The sequence below is a fragment of the Lemur catta genome, chromosome 9 (assembly GCF_020740605.2).
Source record: "Lemur catta isolate mLemCat1 chromosome 9, mLemCat1.pri, whole genome shotgun sequence".
In the NCBI taxonomy this organism is placed as follows: domain Eukaryota; kingdom Metazoa; phylum Chordata; class Mammalia; order Primates; family Lemuridae; genus Lemur; species Lemur catta.
Genome location: NC_059136.1, coordinates 18745523 through 18761575, shown reverse-complemented (window position 1 = coordinate 18761575; position 16053 = coordinate 18745523). Strand labels below are relative to the sequence as shown.

At 40.9% G+C, this 16053-nt stretch overlaps 1 protein-coding gene across 1 annotated transcript in view; it reads right to left on the bottom strand.

Annotated features, from left to right (window-relative positions):
* Positions 1 to 4085: 4085 nt before the first annotated feature.
* Positions 4086 to 16053, bottom strand: part of CHRNA7 (cholinergic receptor nicotinic alpha 7 subunit) — a 108907-nt gene continuing 96939 nt past the window's right edge. Inside the window, exons 9-10 of the mRNA XM_045561853.1 lie at positions 13860 to 13969; positions 4086 to 5104 (exon numbers count right to left, since the gene is read on the bottom strand). Of these exons, the coding sequence (XP_045417809.1) occupies positions 4586 to 5104; positions 13860 to 13969 (629 nt within the window). The 3' untranslated portion in view covers positions 4086 to 4585. The remainder of the gene's footprint in view (positions 5105 to 13859; positions 13970 to 16053) is intronic.

Sequence of the window (16053 nt, the reverse complement as noted above, 5' to 3'; positions counted from 1 at the left end):
GGTGCACTGTCTAAACATAAAAACAAACAAACAAACAAACAAACAACAACAAAAAAAACCCATGGCAAACTAAATCAATAAACACAGAAGGAAGAATGCACACAATGAGAAATGAAAAGAAAACAAAAAGGGAGAAATAATCACAAATACAGAGGAAATTAAAAATCTGCAGTGCCTATATTGCAAAACTATGCAACTATGTAGAAAAATGGATGAAAATAATTTTATTTAAAAGAAATGTAGGTAAAATTGATTGCAGAAGTGCTCAGGACCTAACCTGCACAGTGGGAGCCGTCCAGAAACCTCCCAGAGCAGGCCCGGACAGCCCAGGTAGCTCCTTTACACTTAAGTAGAAAGTAATTCTAAAATTGTAAAACCAAGTAAATGGTTGTAGAATATAGAGATTTTTGTCTTTGTATTTTTTTTATTTTTTGAAATAAGCATAAAATTAAATCAAATCTGGAAGAAATAGCACATGAAAGCAAGCTGTAGAATAAGTAACCCCAATTATGGATATTGATAGCAAATCTCGTGAGACCAAGTAGGGATCACCTCCGGAATGTAACGATTTGGTCTTACAGAGTCTACTAATATAATTAAACGTACTACTAGAGCAAAAGGAAAAACCTGATAATTCCTACGGATACTGAGAAGGCTTTGACAAAAACCTAACAGCTACATTTTCCCCAGACAGTCTTAATAATTTGAGAATACATGGATATGGTTTTTATTATGGTAAGGAAAATACATGTCTTCATACAAGTTAAATGGCAAAACATTAAAACATCCCATTCGTGTCAAAGACAGCACTTGAACCACTGCTACTCAACACTGTTCTCAGTTGTGACTGGATAAGAGGAAGAAATAAGGGAGATATTGGAAAGGAAGAGCCAAAAGGAAATCTTAGAAACAATAAGAAATCACAATTACTGTGATTGATTATAACATTTATATACAAAAACCAGTTACTTTCCTGTACATCCAGTTAGAAGATAAAATGAAATAAATCGTTCCATTGAAAATGGTAGCCACATGGTAAAACATCTGGAAATAAACAAGAAATTCGTAGGACCTGATTGAACAAAACCATAAAACTCTACTGAGTGACATAAAATTAGACTTGAACACAAGCCTAGACTGCAGTGTTCTTGAATAGGAAGATTCAATTAATGTATTAATTCATCATGATCCCGATTTTTAAAATATTATGTATATGAGAGAGAGAGGGAAAGAGATGAGTGTGCACTTGGAAATACTGAAATTAGTGTGAATACAGTTTAGAAATTAAAGGCATTCACAGATCAATCAATAGAATAGAAATAGAACCAAACACTTAAAGAAACTTAGTTTACATATAAGGTGGCATTTAGAACAAGCAGGGAAAAGATTGTAATTGTATTACAGAAATGCATTATTTTATATTTTTTGGCAGAACTGACCACCATTTGGAGGGAATAAAATGGATCTTTACCTCCAATTCCTGCAATAAATGAATTCCAGGGAGTTAGAAGATATAAAGGTAAACAAATGAAACCATAAAGTTTTAGAAGAAAATATGAGTAAGTTTATTCATAATCTCAGAATGGGGAAGGCTTTTTAAAACTGGAAACAAACCCCAGGATCTACAAAGGAAAAATGGATAAATTTTCAACATAAAAAGTTAAACTTTCTCTATGCCAATAAACAAGTCAATAGATAACATCAAAAGACAAATGATAAACAAAAATACTTTCAAGACCTAAGACAAAAATGTCCCAATGTGCACAAGCAAATTAAGAAAAATCAAAATAACCCAAGTAAAAATTGGGTAAAAGATACAAATTTACAAAAATTGAAATTACCAAGAAATACTTGAAAAGATGTTCCACTTTGCTCGTAATAAACTAAAATCAGAATAATATTCCTAAATATCATTTTTCACCAATTAGATTGGAAAAAATTGTTTGAAAATACTCAGTACTAGAAAGCTGAGAAACTGGTCCTTTTATCATACTCTTGCTGGAGTTAGATCCATTGACTGGTTTCTGCAAGATAATCTGGCAATATCTACCAAAATTTTAAACGCATATAACATTAAATCCAGCAATTCCAAATTGGAATTTATATCAAGATATAGTCACAAAAGTATGCCAAGATATATGTACAAGGATGCTAATTATAGATTCGTATATAAAAATAAAAACTGGAATATTCATATGTTCACCAATAAAAGACTGTTCAAATAAATTATAGTTTGCTGAGACAATGGAACACTAAGCAGCTATTAAGAGTAATGAGGTAGATCTTTATATGTTATTATGGAAAGATCTCTAAGACAAAACACTGCGTGAAGAAAGCAAGGTACAGAGCGCTTTGCAGAGCATGAGTGTTGTCTCTTTCCACACACCCCTCTCCCTTTTTGGCTCCCGCCCTTCCTTTCTTGAAAGGCCTCTAGAAGCTCATCAGTGGTCCCCTGTGGGGAGAGAAAACATGAGAGCTGGTTTTTTTAACCATTTGGTACTTAGTTCTAACTATATGCACATCTGTTCCTTATTATTACTTTTTCTTAAATGACAGAGTAGTTATTTGAGTGGTCAAACTATGAACGGTTTGCTTTTCATGTTTTCCATATAAAATACAAAACCAACAAGGTTTTCTTTTTAAAGCAAAAATGTGGTAGGTATCCATTTTGGGATAATCATAAGAAATGAAGCATTCTCTTTATGTATCAAAACACTTCTACTTGTTTCTGAAGACACTTTAACAGATTTAAAAAAAAAAAAAAAACACCGAAAATCGTGTGCATTGTTCATCCACCCCATGTAGAATGGGTGAACGCTGAAGAGGGCCCTGCTCCAGGTGGCCTGAGGCTGGAATGTCCTGATTTATCGCCCTTGTTGTAAACAAGGTCTCCCCTCTTCCGTCACATACACAGGTACTTGTGCAGGCACACACACACACATACACACACACACACAAACAAGCGTCCATTTTCCTCAAGTCCAAACACATTCATGTGCTTTGTCCAGAAATGAGTGAACTGGATAGCTGGGGAAATGTATATATTTCTTCTACTCTGAAAATCTAATCTTCCCTCATGATGTGCCCACATCAAGGCAAATTAAAGACTCCAGGAGCTCAGAAACCTGCAGTTTTGAGCTCCAAGCAGTTGTTGTATGACACAATGCAACAAGGGAGGTCTTTCTTGGTGAATTACCCTCTGATGAGAAGAGGCAAAGTGATATTGTCAGCTAGATAATCTAAGGAGAGAATTATGTCATCACATAGGTTTAAAAATTAAAGTTTCTCTTGTTTTCAAAACACCCATCCTCCAGTAAATCCACCCACAGACCCTGAACCAACCAGGCTGAAGCTGGGGTGGACAAGCTGGGGGAAGGCAGATCCCCAAAAGCTAGAAACAGACTTGCTGACTAATATTGTCTGCCAACTCCTTTCTGTTGACTGCCACTGGCCTGGCATCCAGAGAAGCCATTGACTGCACTATTCCCTCCCCAGTGCCTGCCACACAGGGGACACAAGAGGTCTCACCCCCTCCCCCTGGTCCTGACACATGGAGAAAAAGCTGAGAAATACTTTCAGTTTAAATTGTGAATTTGTATAAATGTACAAATTCCTAAGACGAATCATCTCCAATACATGTGACTCATCTAATCTATTATTTTTTTTAAGAAAACACAAAACTGGTTTAACTTACCATTAGCTATTCCTTGGGCTGTTAATTCTAAAAGGACTCTATTTGTCCTTAAGGTTTTGCAGAACAGAACAGACTCACTGAATTCCTCGGTGTCCAGGAAACTTGGAGTCATCTGTTATCTATAGGAGACACACCTGCGCACTCAGGAGGGCCTGGTCCTAGTTGAGAGTCAATACAAACCCATGCCCCTCTGGTACCCTTGATAGGGAAGGTTTGCAGAAATCAGTCAGACTGGTAAAAACATAGTTTACAAGACAAACTGTGCCTCTCTCTTTTTTTAAATGTAGAAACAGCATAAAACTGTTTCTCTCTATCAACTGTCTTTGGTAGAGAGAAAAAAAATGTTGAATTGCAGAAAAACCAACAGACAGATTTTAGTGCTACTTTTTTGTTTGTTTTCCTTTCACCAGTCAATTATTTGAATGGATTTAGTGAGTTTGATTTATTATTATTATTATTAGTTTCAATCTAGGTTTGTACACAGGCAAAAGCATAGGTTGAATTTTCATGTAGACCTTCATGGCGAGTGACATGCAGGCATGCAAAACCAAATGTACAGGCTTCCCCTAGCAGTCAGGAGCTACCAGGACCTCTCTGAAGGGCTCTCCAGGAAGCGGACAAATGGGCAAAACAACCGACCTGTCAGTGGCCCTGCTGACCAACCATGAGGATGAGGTATGGATTAGCCCATCTAAGAGGATTAAACAGAAAGGTGCTGGGATCCTATTACCTAAAGTAACAAGGAAACCATAACCAACATGATTGACAGCTACAAGGTACATTGGAATTGCGGACTTTAATGCTGCTGAGGGATTAGCACCCCAAATTCTCACCAAGCCAAAGAGAATCTGCCTATCTATGTGTTTCTCACACATCCAGAACCAGGTGAAGTTATGCGAAGTCTTTGGACACAGCCTCGACAAAGTTTGGAGCGGACATCAGGATACCGATGGTGCAGATGATGGTGAAGACGGAGAAGGCCATGAGGCACAGACGGTCCACCACACAAGCTGCGAACTTCCACTCGCTGCAGACCGCCTCGCTCTCATCCTGGCAGCGGAAGCGGTTGGCAATGTAGCGGACCTCCTCCAGGATCTTGGCCAGGTCCGGGTCGCCCTCAGGGGGATGCCCACCGTGTAGGAGGTGCTCATCATGTGTGGGGGAGCAGGCCATGCGGCCGCACACAACCCCAGAGTCAGGGGTCGGGGCACAGTGCATGCCATCCAGGCCTCGGAAGCCAATGTACAGCAGGTTCCCGTTGCTGGCTGGCGGCGCCGCCATGGCGCTCATCTCCACACTGGCCAGGCTGCAGCGGCGCTGCTTGTGTTGGCACGCTGGGCGGACCTTGTCTTCCCCGGGCCGCTTCATGCGCAGAAACCATGCACACCAGTTCAGAAGGATGACTCTGGTCTGGGGAGACAACAGAACGGGCATTAGCTGATCCCGACAGCAACATGATCCTATAAATTAATGAAAAATTTACCAAAGAAACAGACATATTAGCAAAAACACAAATAGAACTTCTGGAAATGAAAAATTCATTTAAGGAAATACAAAACACAGTGGAAAGATTTAAGAATAGACTAGACCAGGCAGAAGAAAGAATTTCAGAGCTTGAAGACAACTCTTTCAAATTAACCCAGTCAGTCAAAAATAAAGAACAAAGAATCAAGAGGAATGAACAAAGCCTATGAGAAATGTGGCATTATGTAAAATGGCCAAATATGACAAAAACAGGCATCCCTGAGGGTGAAGAAGAAAAAGCACAAGACTAGAAAATCTATTTGAGAGAACTGTTCAGGAAAATTTCTCTGGTCTTGTTAGAGATTTAGACACCCAGATATAAGAAGCTCAATGAAAACATGGGACATTCACTGCAAAGAGGCAATCACCAAGGCATACAGTCATCATACTGGCCAAAACACGAAGGTGGAACTCCTGTGAGCCATGAGGAGAAAACTTCAAGTAACTTACAAAGGAAAACCCATCAGGCTAACTGCAGACTTCTCAGCAGAGACCTTACAGGCCAGAAGGGATTGGAGCCCCATCTTCAATCTTCTTAAACAGAACAACTGCCAGCCTAGAATTGTGTGTCTCTCAAAACTAAGTTTCATATAAGAATGAGAAATAAAGACTTTTCCAGACAAGTAAACACTGAGGGAATTTGTCACGACCAGACTTGCCTTGCAGGAAATACTCAGACCTGCATTATTAATATATATGGTTAAGTACAATAGATACCCTCCAATGTAAAATTACCCAAAAGCTAAAGCTCTCAGCTCATATAAAACAGCACAAGAGGGAAAATGAAGCAGTAAGGTACTACTCAATATGATGAATTGAACAGCATCCCACATATAATTCTATTACTCAACATTGAACAGTCTGAATGCCCCATTCAAGAGATATAGGCTGGCTGAATGGATAAAAAATACCACCCAAGTATCTTCTGTCTCCAGGAAGCACATATAACCCACAAAGACTCATACAGACTCAAAGTGACGGGATGGAAAGAAATATTCCACACAACTGGAAACCAAAAGAGAGCAGGTGTAGCCATTCTCATATCAGATAAAATTGACTTTAAATCAACAATGTTAAAGAAAGATAAGTATGAACATAGTATAACGGTAAAGAGAGCAGCTCAACAAGAAGAAATAACAACTCTTAAATATATATGAACCTCACAGAGAAGCTCCCAGATTCATAAAGCAAATTTTACTAGATATAAGTAAAGAGACAAACAGCGGCACTGTAATTGCCAGGGACTTCAACACCCCACTGACAGAGCTGGATATATCATTGAAACAAAAAATAAATAAACAAACACCGGACTTTAAACGGGATTCTAGAACAAATGTGCCTAACAGACATTTACAGAAAATTCTACCTCAAAACTACTGAATATACATTCTTCTCATCAGCACATGGAACATTCTCCAAGATTGATCAAATCTTAGGCCACAACACACATCTCAACAAATTCAAAAAAATCAAAATCATACCATGCATCTTCTCAGACCACAGTGGAATAAAACTAGAAATCAATTCTAAGAGAAACACTCAAATCTACACAGTCATGAAAATTAAACAATCTGCAGCTAAATGATTATTGGGTCAATAATGAAATTAAGATGGAAACAAAAAAATTCCTCAAACTGAATGACAAAGGGGACAAAAGCTAACAAACTCTATGGGATTCAGCAAAAGCAATCCTATGGGAAAAATTCATAGCTTTAAATGCCTACATCAAAAAGACAGAAAGATCACAGATTAACAACCTAATGACACATTTCAAGGAAACAGAAAAGGAAGAATAAATCAAACCCAAAGCTGGCAGAAGAAAAGAAATAACTAAAGTCAGAGCAGAACTAAATGAAATGGAAAATAAAAAAACAATACAAAATATCAACAAAACAAAAAGTTGGTTCTTTGAAAAAATAAACAAAATTGAAAGACTTCTTGCTAGATTAATGAGGAATAGCAGAGAAATGACCAAAATAAGTTCAATCAGACATGAAAAAGGAGATATTACAACTGATACCACAGAAATACAAAATATCACCTGTGAATACTACAAAAATCTCTATGTATATAAACTAGAAAACGTAGAGGAAATGGACAAATTTCTGGAAACACACAACCTCCCAAGGGTTAATCTGGAAGAAATAGAACTCCTCAACAGATCAATAATGAACAGTGAGATTGAAACAGTAATAACAAATCTTCCAACCAAAAGAAACCCTGGGCCAGAGGGATTCACAGCCCAATTCTACCAGACCTACAAAGAAAATCTGGTACCCATACTCCAGAAATTATTCCATAACATCAAGAAGGATGGAATCCTCCCTAACTCATTCTGTGAAGCCAGTATCATCTTCATACCAAAGCTAGGAAAGGACACAACAGCAACAATAAAAAGAAAACTGCAGACCAATATCCCTTATGAATACAGATGCAAAAATCCTCAATAAAATACTAGCACATGAATTCAACAGCACATCAAAAAAATAATCCACCATGACCAAGTGGGCTTCAACCCAGGGATGGAAGGATGGTTTAACATATATAAATCAATAAATGTGATTCACCACATAAACAGAAGCAAAAACAAAGACCATATGATCATCTCAATAGATGCAGATCAAGCATTCAATAAAATCCAGTATTTTTCATGATAAAAACCCTCAATAAACTAGTCATAGAAGTAACATATATCAAAATTATAAAAGCCATTAAGACAAACCCATATCCAACATCATACTAAATGGGGAAAAGTTGAAAGCATTTCTCCTAAGAACTGGAACAAGACAAGGGTGCCCACCGTCCCCACTTCTATTCAAGATAGAACTGGATGTCCTAGCCAGAGCAATCAGACAAGGGAAAGAAATAAAGGATATCCAAATCAGAAAAGAGGAGGTCAAACTATAGCTTTTTGTTGATGATATGCTTTTGTATCTAGAAAATTCCAAAGACTCCATCAAGAGATTCTTGGAATTGATAAACAAATTCAGCCAAGTCTCAGGTTACAAAATCAATGTACACAAACCAGTAGCATTTCTATATACCAATAACACTCAAGCTGAGAGTAAAGTCAAAGACTCAATACCATTCACAATAGCTACAAATAAAATAAAATACCTAGGAATATACTTAACCAAGGAGGTAAAAATGCTCTACAAGAGGAACTACAGGCCAGGCATCGTGGCTCACACCTGCAATCCTAGCACTCTGGGAGGCCGAGGTGGGAAGATCACTCGAGGTCAGGAGTTCGAGACCAGCCTGAGCAAGAGTGAGACCCTGTCTCTACTAAAAATAGAAAGAAATTATCTGGACAACTAAAAAAATATACAGAAAAAATTAGCCGGGCATGGTGGTGCATGCCTGTAGTCCCAGCTACTCGGGAGGCTGAGGCAGAAGGATCGCTTGAGCCCAAGGAGCTTGAGGTTGCTGTAAGCTAGGCTGATGCCACAGCACTCTAGCTCGGTCAACAGAGCGAGACTCTGTCTGAAAAGAAAAGAAAAAAGAGAGGCACTACAAAACACTGAGGAAAGAAATCACAGATGACACAAAAACATGAAAAAACATATCATGTTCATGGTTTGGTAGAAAAATATTGTTAAAATGCCCCTACTGCCCAAAGTGATTTACAGATTCAATGCAATCCTCATCAAAATACGAATGTCATATTTCACATATCTAGGAAAAATAATTCTATGCTTTGTTTGGAACCAAAGAAGAGCCTGAATAGCCAAAGCAAGCTTAAGCAAAAAGAACAAATCTGGAGGCATCACATTACCAGACTTCAAACCATACTACAAGGCTATAGTAACCAAAACAGCATGGTATTGGTACAAAATTAGAGAATTAGACCAATGAAACAGGATAGAGAACCCAGATATAAAAGTATCTACCTACAACAAACTGACCTTTGGCAAAGCACACAACAACATACACTGGGGGAAAGAACCCTTATTCAATAAATGGTGCTGGGAAAATTGGATAGCCACATGTAGAAGAATGAAACAGGATGCCTATCTCTCACCACTTACAAAAATTAATTCAAGATGGATAAAATAATTAAATGAAAGGCATGAAACCATAAAAATTCTAGAAGAAAATGTAGGAAGAAGTCTTCTAGATATTAGCCTAGGCAAAGAATTTATGACTAAGACCCCAAAGGTAATTACAGCAACAACAAAAATAAATATATTGGGATTTGATTAAATTAACAAGCTTTTGCACAACTAAGGAAATAATCAAAAGAGCAAAGACAATCTACAGCATGAGAGAAAATATTCACAACTATACATTCAATAAAGAGCTAGTATGCAGAATCTACAAAGAACTCAAACAAATCAACAAGAAAAAAAAGAACAAAAAAACACCATTAAAAAGTGGGCAAGAGACATGAACAGCAGTTTTTCGAAAGAAGGAAGACAAATGGCCAATAAACATACAAAAAAATCCTTACCATCACTAATCATCAGGGAAATGCAAATTAAAACCACAATGAGATATTGCCTTACCCCTGTTAGAATGGCTTTTATTAAAAAGTCCAAAAACAATAGGCTGCCGTGGATATAGAGAGAAAGGAATGCTTATACACTGTCAGTGGGACTGCAAAGTAGTACAATCTCTACGAAAAACAGGATGGAGATTCCTCAAAGAACTAAAAGTAGACCTATCATTTGAGCCAGCAATCCCTCTACTGATTATTTACCCAAAGGAAAAGAAGTCATTCTATCACAAAGACACCTGCACTCGAATGTAATTTCTCGCAGCGCAATTCACAATTGCAAAGATATGGAATTAACCCAAGTGCTCATCAATTCATGAGTGGATTAACAAAATGTGGTCTATGTATACCATGGAGTACTACTCAGCCATAAGAAGAAATGAATTAATGTCTTTTGCAGCAATTTGGATAGAACTGGAGGTGATTACCCTAAGTGCAGTATCTCAAGAATGAAAAACAAATACCACATGCACTCTCTAATAATTTGGAATTAACTGATGGGCACACATTGGCACAAAAAGAAGTCAAAATCATTGGAAATCAAGAAGGAGTGAAGGGGAGAAGGGGAGGGGTAAAAACTTACCTAACAGGTACGATGAGGAACACTATGTGTGTGATGGGCACACTTATAGATATGACCAAAAGTTATTCGTGTGACAAAAACATTTGCACCCCCTTAATATTTTGAAAAAATTAAAAAAATTTTGCAACTATATATTTAAAAAAAAAGAAGTCCTACTTCATTGATCCTGGTGTTAACAGGCTCCATCGCCTCTCAGATGATGCTACACAGGCAAGCAGTACCCGTGCATTACAAACAGCTGAGTCAAATGTGAGGCCAGAATAAAACCCTTACAGAAAATCACCCTGGGAGCAAGTTGAATTTTTCCTCAGGGCAGGCACACTGCAGTCCCAGGGAAGACAGCCTCCTGAGAGAAGAAGGGTGTCTTGGTAAGAGATCCCCTGAGCTGTGTAAGGAAGGAAAGTCACTTTCCTCTCTGATCCTTCCTTATGTGTAACCAGGGGACCATCAGACCTAACGCGGGCTCCCACATTACATGTTAGGCTCTCTGGAAGGCCACTGCAAGCTCCCAGGAGTGCCTGGCAGATTTTAAATTTCTAAGGGCAACCTAGGACATCCATCAGACACCAAAGGAACTTGAAGCTTGATGAAGTTCAGGCTTTCAGCATTAGATAACCACATCTCTTGTGATGACAATCTATCTTTGCAAAATTGATTTTCAAAGTTGCCCTGATAAAAAGCAAGTACCAAGGAAGTCCACATGAAACAGAAAATGAAGGTAGTGGTCTCCAATCTGATCCCAAGATTTGAGAGGCTGTGCTGTCCCCTACAGGTGCTACATTGTTAAGGCATAAACACTTATGAAGTTGCTTTGATCTATTTAATAAAGAGAGCATTAGGTATTATTTCTTTTGGCCTAAGGGCTCTGTGAAAAAAATTCCTGAGATACTAATGTGCTGTGAACCAAGGAAGTTTAGGAACCTCTAACCTCAATCATTAGGCTTCGATGAAGACCAAGTAAGATGATGTCTGGGAAAGTATTTTTGAAAAGTAAAAAGCAGTAGTTGGCAAACTTTTCGTCAAGGCCAGGGAGTAAATATCTCATGCTCCAAGGTCTCTGCTGGAACTACTCAACTCTGCTGATGTAGCACACATGGAAAGCACGCAAATGATAGGTATGGCTGTTTGCTAATACAATTTTGTTCACAAAACCAGTTGGTAGGCTGTATTTGACCACTGGGGCTATAGTTTGTTGTGCTCTGTTCTAAAGTGTTTTATAAACATACGGTGCCTACGGCCATGAAAGAAGCTGAAGAAAAATCACCCTAAGAGTTTATATTGTTTTTGCCTCTCAGAGAAAGAAGGGAAACATCTGAAGCCTCAATCCAGGTTTAAAGAAAAAAAAAATACTCTCTAACACCTATCCAGATAAGTGCGTGAAAAGTGGGTCCTTTCCCTGAAATTATCTAGATCCTGATTTCATTTCATTTTGTTTTATGATTATGGGGAAATTCCATAAGCAACCTAGCAGGTATATTTCCTATATGTAGGTACAGATAGTAAGTCGTGAAGTTCTTATCTGCAGGGATTCATTCTGGGTAATCTTTTTATGACATCTTAGCAAAGATAACTGCAGCAACCAGGTCTGGAAGGAGGCGATGAAAAGAACAAGAAACATGAGACCAGCTCCACTGCCGCACGCTGTAAGGATAACCTGTGTTTCACAGTGTTTTTTACAAAACAAGAGGCGCTCTGTACATCCTGCAAAGGCCAGGTCTGCTGACCGTGGAGGAGCAGGGACACATGGCCTCGTGTGAAACCTCGGTTGAGTTTGTACCCCTGTACAAGGCTCATGAGATGTATCATCCCACTTGGGCCTTTCGGGTCTCTGTGAAGTTGAGTATAATGCCCCCATTTTACAGCAGACAAACTGATGCTCAAGAGGCTTATAAAGTGGCTCACGGTCTTACAGTGAGCAAGTAGTTAAGTCACTTAACTTGTTTAGACATCCATGTCCTCATCTGTAAAGGTGTCTATGAGATTCTCTTCAAAATCCTGAGACTTTAGCGCAGTCCCCTCTGGGAAGGCACCAGTGAGCCTGAGCCAGACCCGCAAGGAAGCTGCTGGGCAGCAAGTGTCTGGACCCAGTGGCGGCTGTGCACCCGAGGAGCTGGGCTGCACCAGCCACTGCTCCCACCACACGGGGGTCTGCACATCCCCTGGTGCACGTCCCAGGTTCACACGATCCATACCGCCATGTCTACTTGGAATTCCATGGCCTGAGTCATTAGCTTTCAAAGCCAAAGCATCTCAGAAGATAAAATTATCCTCCTGGCACTTCTCAGACTGTGCGCTCTTGACCTCTTCCGTTAGGCTACAGTTTTGTTTCTAGCTGTGCAAATGTCACATAATGCCACTGCGCACAGCAGTGTCTTCTTCAAAGCAACAGATCATAATAAAAGTCCCTCAGAGGCTGTTTGTGTTTCAGATACACACGGAATGAAACAAAAAACGCAGCGTGCTATATAAAGCAAGAGAGATGTATAAGCTTCATCTTTCATTTGCAGCCAATTGGTTTTAATAAGCTTTTATGCTGAGAGGTGAATAATTAGCATATTCTCTTAATTAAGATTTTTCTGGAGCCATAGAGTGCTCCAGGTCATTAAAAATGGTTTTATTAATATATCTTCATATCTTAATTCCATTATCTTCCCATCAGTCAAAATACTTATAAGAAATAAAAATAAGTGTTTACAATTTTGTATTTGCATAAATAAACACTGGAAGGAAAAGGAATGAATGCTTAAAATGCTTATCAGTATTGGTGACAGACGCAGGGTGAGGGGCAGGAATGGGAGCAGGATTGCTTGTGTATACTTTTAATTTTATTTTGACTTTTGAAATCGGTAAGTGTATTACCTGCTTCAAATAGACAGAGAGACAGACACATACACACACACACACACACACACACACACACACACACACACATAAGGCCCCTGCTATCACACCTGGCCTGGCATCCAGCCTAGGTGTGTCAGGGTCTAAGGCAGACAGAGAAGAACGTAGGTGAATGTGTGCATATGTATCCCAGCGTTTTAAGGGGTGGCCTTCTCAAAACAGGTCTCAGGGACGGTAGTGATGTGATCTGTGGATGAGATGCCACCATCCAGGCTGAGTTCCCGCTAATGCCAGCACCATGAGCTAGAGGGAGGGTCTTTATTAAGTGTGTGAGGGGAATGGGCCCTGGGAAAAAAAAAATCTGAGAGGAAAGGGTAACTTTAGAAAGCAATTTTTTAAAAAGCAATCTTTCCTAAGTTAACATTTAGGTAACTGTAAATTATTGCACAGTGAATGTGTTTAGGAGGCCCAGAAACTCCCTATTCCTGGAGGGTGACTAAATGCACGTCACACCTTGCAGCTGCAGCTGCAGTTGGTGAGCCCAGTGCTGCGGGACAGTAAGGAGCACCCTCCTCATGACTGCACTCTATGCAAACATATGCAGGCAGGTGAAGCCATGTGAAGAATAAAGCTCTTTGTTTAGGAACACCAGTTTTTGTGTGATTTTTTAAATAGATAAACCATAAGAGGAGCGTCCTTTAGGGAGGGTGGAAGGAACGTACCCACTTGGGCATCTTGCCCCCGTCAGGGTCGTGGTGGTGGTACTGCAGCACAATCACTGTCACCACCACAGAGAGGCCCACGATGATCATGGTGCTGGCGAAGTACTGGGCTGCGGAGAGAACAGATGCAGCGTGAGACATAGGGGCTCCCTCGGAGCTGAACGTCGCAGGACAGGCACACCCTGACCAGGTTCTCTGCCCATCGGGCCTGGTAGAGTGTTGTCCAGGTGCCAGACAGGACTGCCTCCTGCTGCTGGCCAGGCCTGCAGCCCACCGCCCACCTTCCGATTGGGCAGAGACCCGCCTGGGAGGTCTGACTTCCCACCCGTGGAGTGGCCTTGCCTCACTAATTCCATTTCCAGACACTCTGTCCTCCTTGTCTGTCCATGAGAGCTAGCAGTGCCTGGAAGGATGGTGAAAAGGCTATTACCATGAGTAAACTCTGGACAGGGTAGTGGGGTCACCATCATGACTGCCAGCCTCGGACATGCTCTAGAGGTATGACAAGGGCAAACCTTGGCACTCCAGGCTGCTCTATTGGCCCTGGACACTTAGGCTGTTAGTTCGGGAAATGAGTCTGGCTCCATCTCATGGGAGACTCAGGGTAGGGGTTTCAGCTATTCAGCCTGACAAAGACGTCAGTGACAGTGACTTTTCAGGCCTAGAACGTCAGCCTCCACTAGGGTGGGCCCTGGTGTGTGTCTCTCCCTAGGCCCAGATCAGAAACAGCAGGGAGCATCTGAAAAACGCTTAGCCCTGGTCCTCCAGCTGCGGGCTGGGAGCTTCGACAGGCTACTCAGCCTCTTTGGGCCCCGAGTTCTTCGACAGGGATAATGCAAAAGATGAAATGTTTGTGGTGTCCCCACAAAATTCATGTGTTAAAACCCTAGTCCCAATGAGAGGGAATTTGGAGGTGGGCCTTTGGGAGATACAATATTGTGATTTATAATAAGAAATAATATTTGGTCTTCCTCCCATTTCCTGGCACACAGCCCCTAAAACTCTTGAATCCCCAAGTCATATGTGTCTTTTCATATGCTAATAAGATCACTGGTGGCTGGGGGCTCCTGGGTTGCCTCAGGATAGGGCCAGGTTGCCAAGGGAACCAACCTTATCATTAGAAATGCCCCACTCTCGACCTCTGGGGAGGAGAGTGGGACAGAAAATTGAGTTGGTCACCAATGGCAAATGATGTAACCAGTCATGCCTATGTAATGAGGCCTCCTTAACAACCCGAAGGGACAGAGCTCAGAGAGATTCCAGTTGCTGAACATATGGGGGTGCCCGGAGGGTGGTGCACCCAGAGAGAATGGAAGCTCCTCACCCCATCCCACAGGCCCTATGCATCTCTCCCATCTAGCTGGTCATCTGTATCCTTTACAATGTCCTTAATAATAACCAGTAAACATAAATAAAGTGCCTTCCTGAATTCATGAGCCATTCTAGTAAATGACTGATCCCAAGGATGGGCAGTCATTACTCAGAGCACGGGAAGCTGAGACGTGCAACTGGCACCTGAAGTGAGGGCCGTTGGTGTGACTGAGCCCCTGGCCTGTGGGGTTAGAGGCCAGCTCTAGGCAGACAGTGTCAGAACTAAACTGAATTGTAGCACACCCAGCTGGTGTCAGAGAATTGCTCTGTGTGGGGAAAACCTGCACATCTGGTATCTGGAGTGTGTGTCGTACAAGCAGAGAAACAGCGAGCATTTTTCTCAGAGGAGGTAAGTAGATCCTGAGGATGGAGCCCTCATAAATGGGATTAGTGCCCTTTGTAAAAAGAAGCCAGAGGGCTAATTAGCTCTCTTTCTGCCATGTGGGGCCACAGTGAGAAGACAGCCACCTGTAAACCAGTAGGTGGACCCTCACCAGAACCTGATGCCGGCACCCTGATCTCTGACTTCCAGCCTCCAGAACTGTGAGAAATAAACGCCTGTTGTTTAAGCTGCCTGGTCCATGGCAATTTGTTAAAGCAGTCAGAATTAAGATAAATAAAAATCTCATTGTCACAGGATTAGTGCAGAAATTAGGGATTATCTGGGCCAAGATCTAGGAGAAAGCCTGGCACAGAGGAAGTGGTCTTTAATTGGAAACTCTGACTATAAGACCTTGGGCGTAGCTGTCCACTCCTGAGGGCTGAGCTCTAAGCCAAAAGCTTCGTGGTACAGGAGCCTAAGTGTATGGCCCACACACCTGGC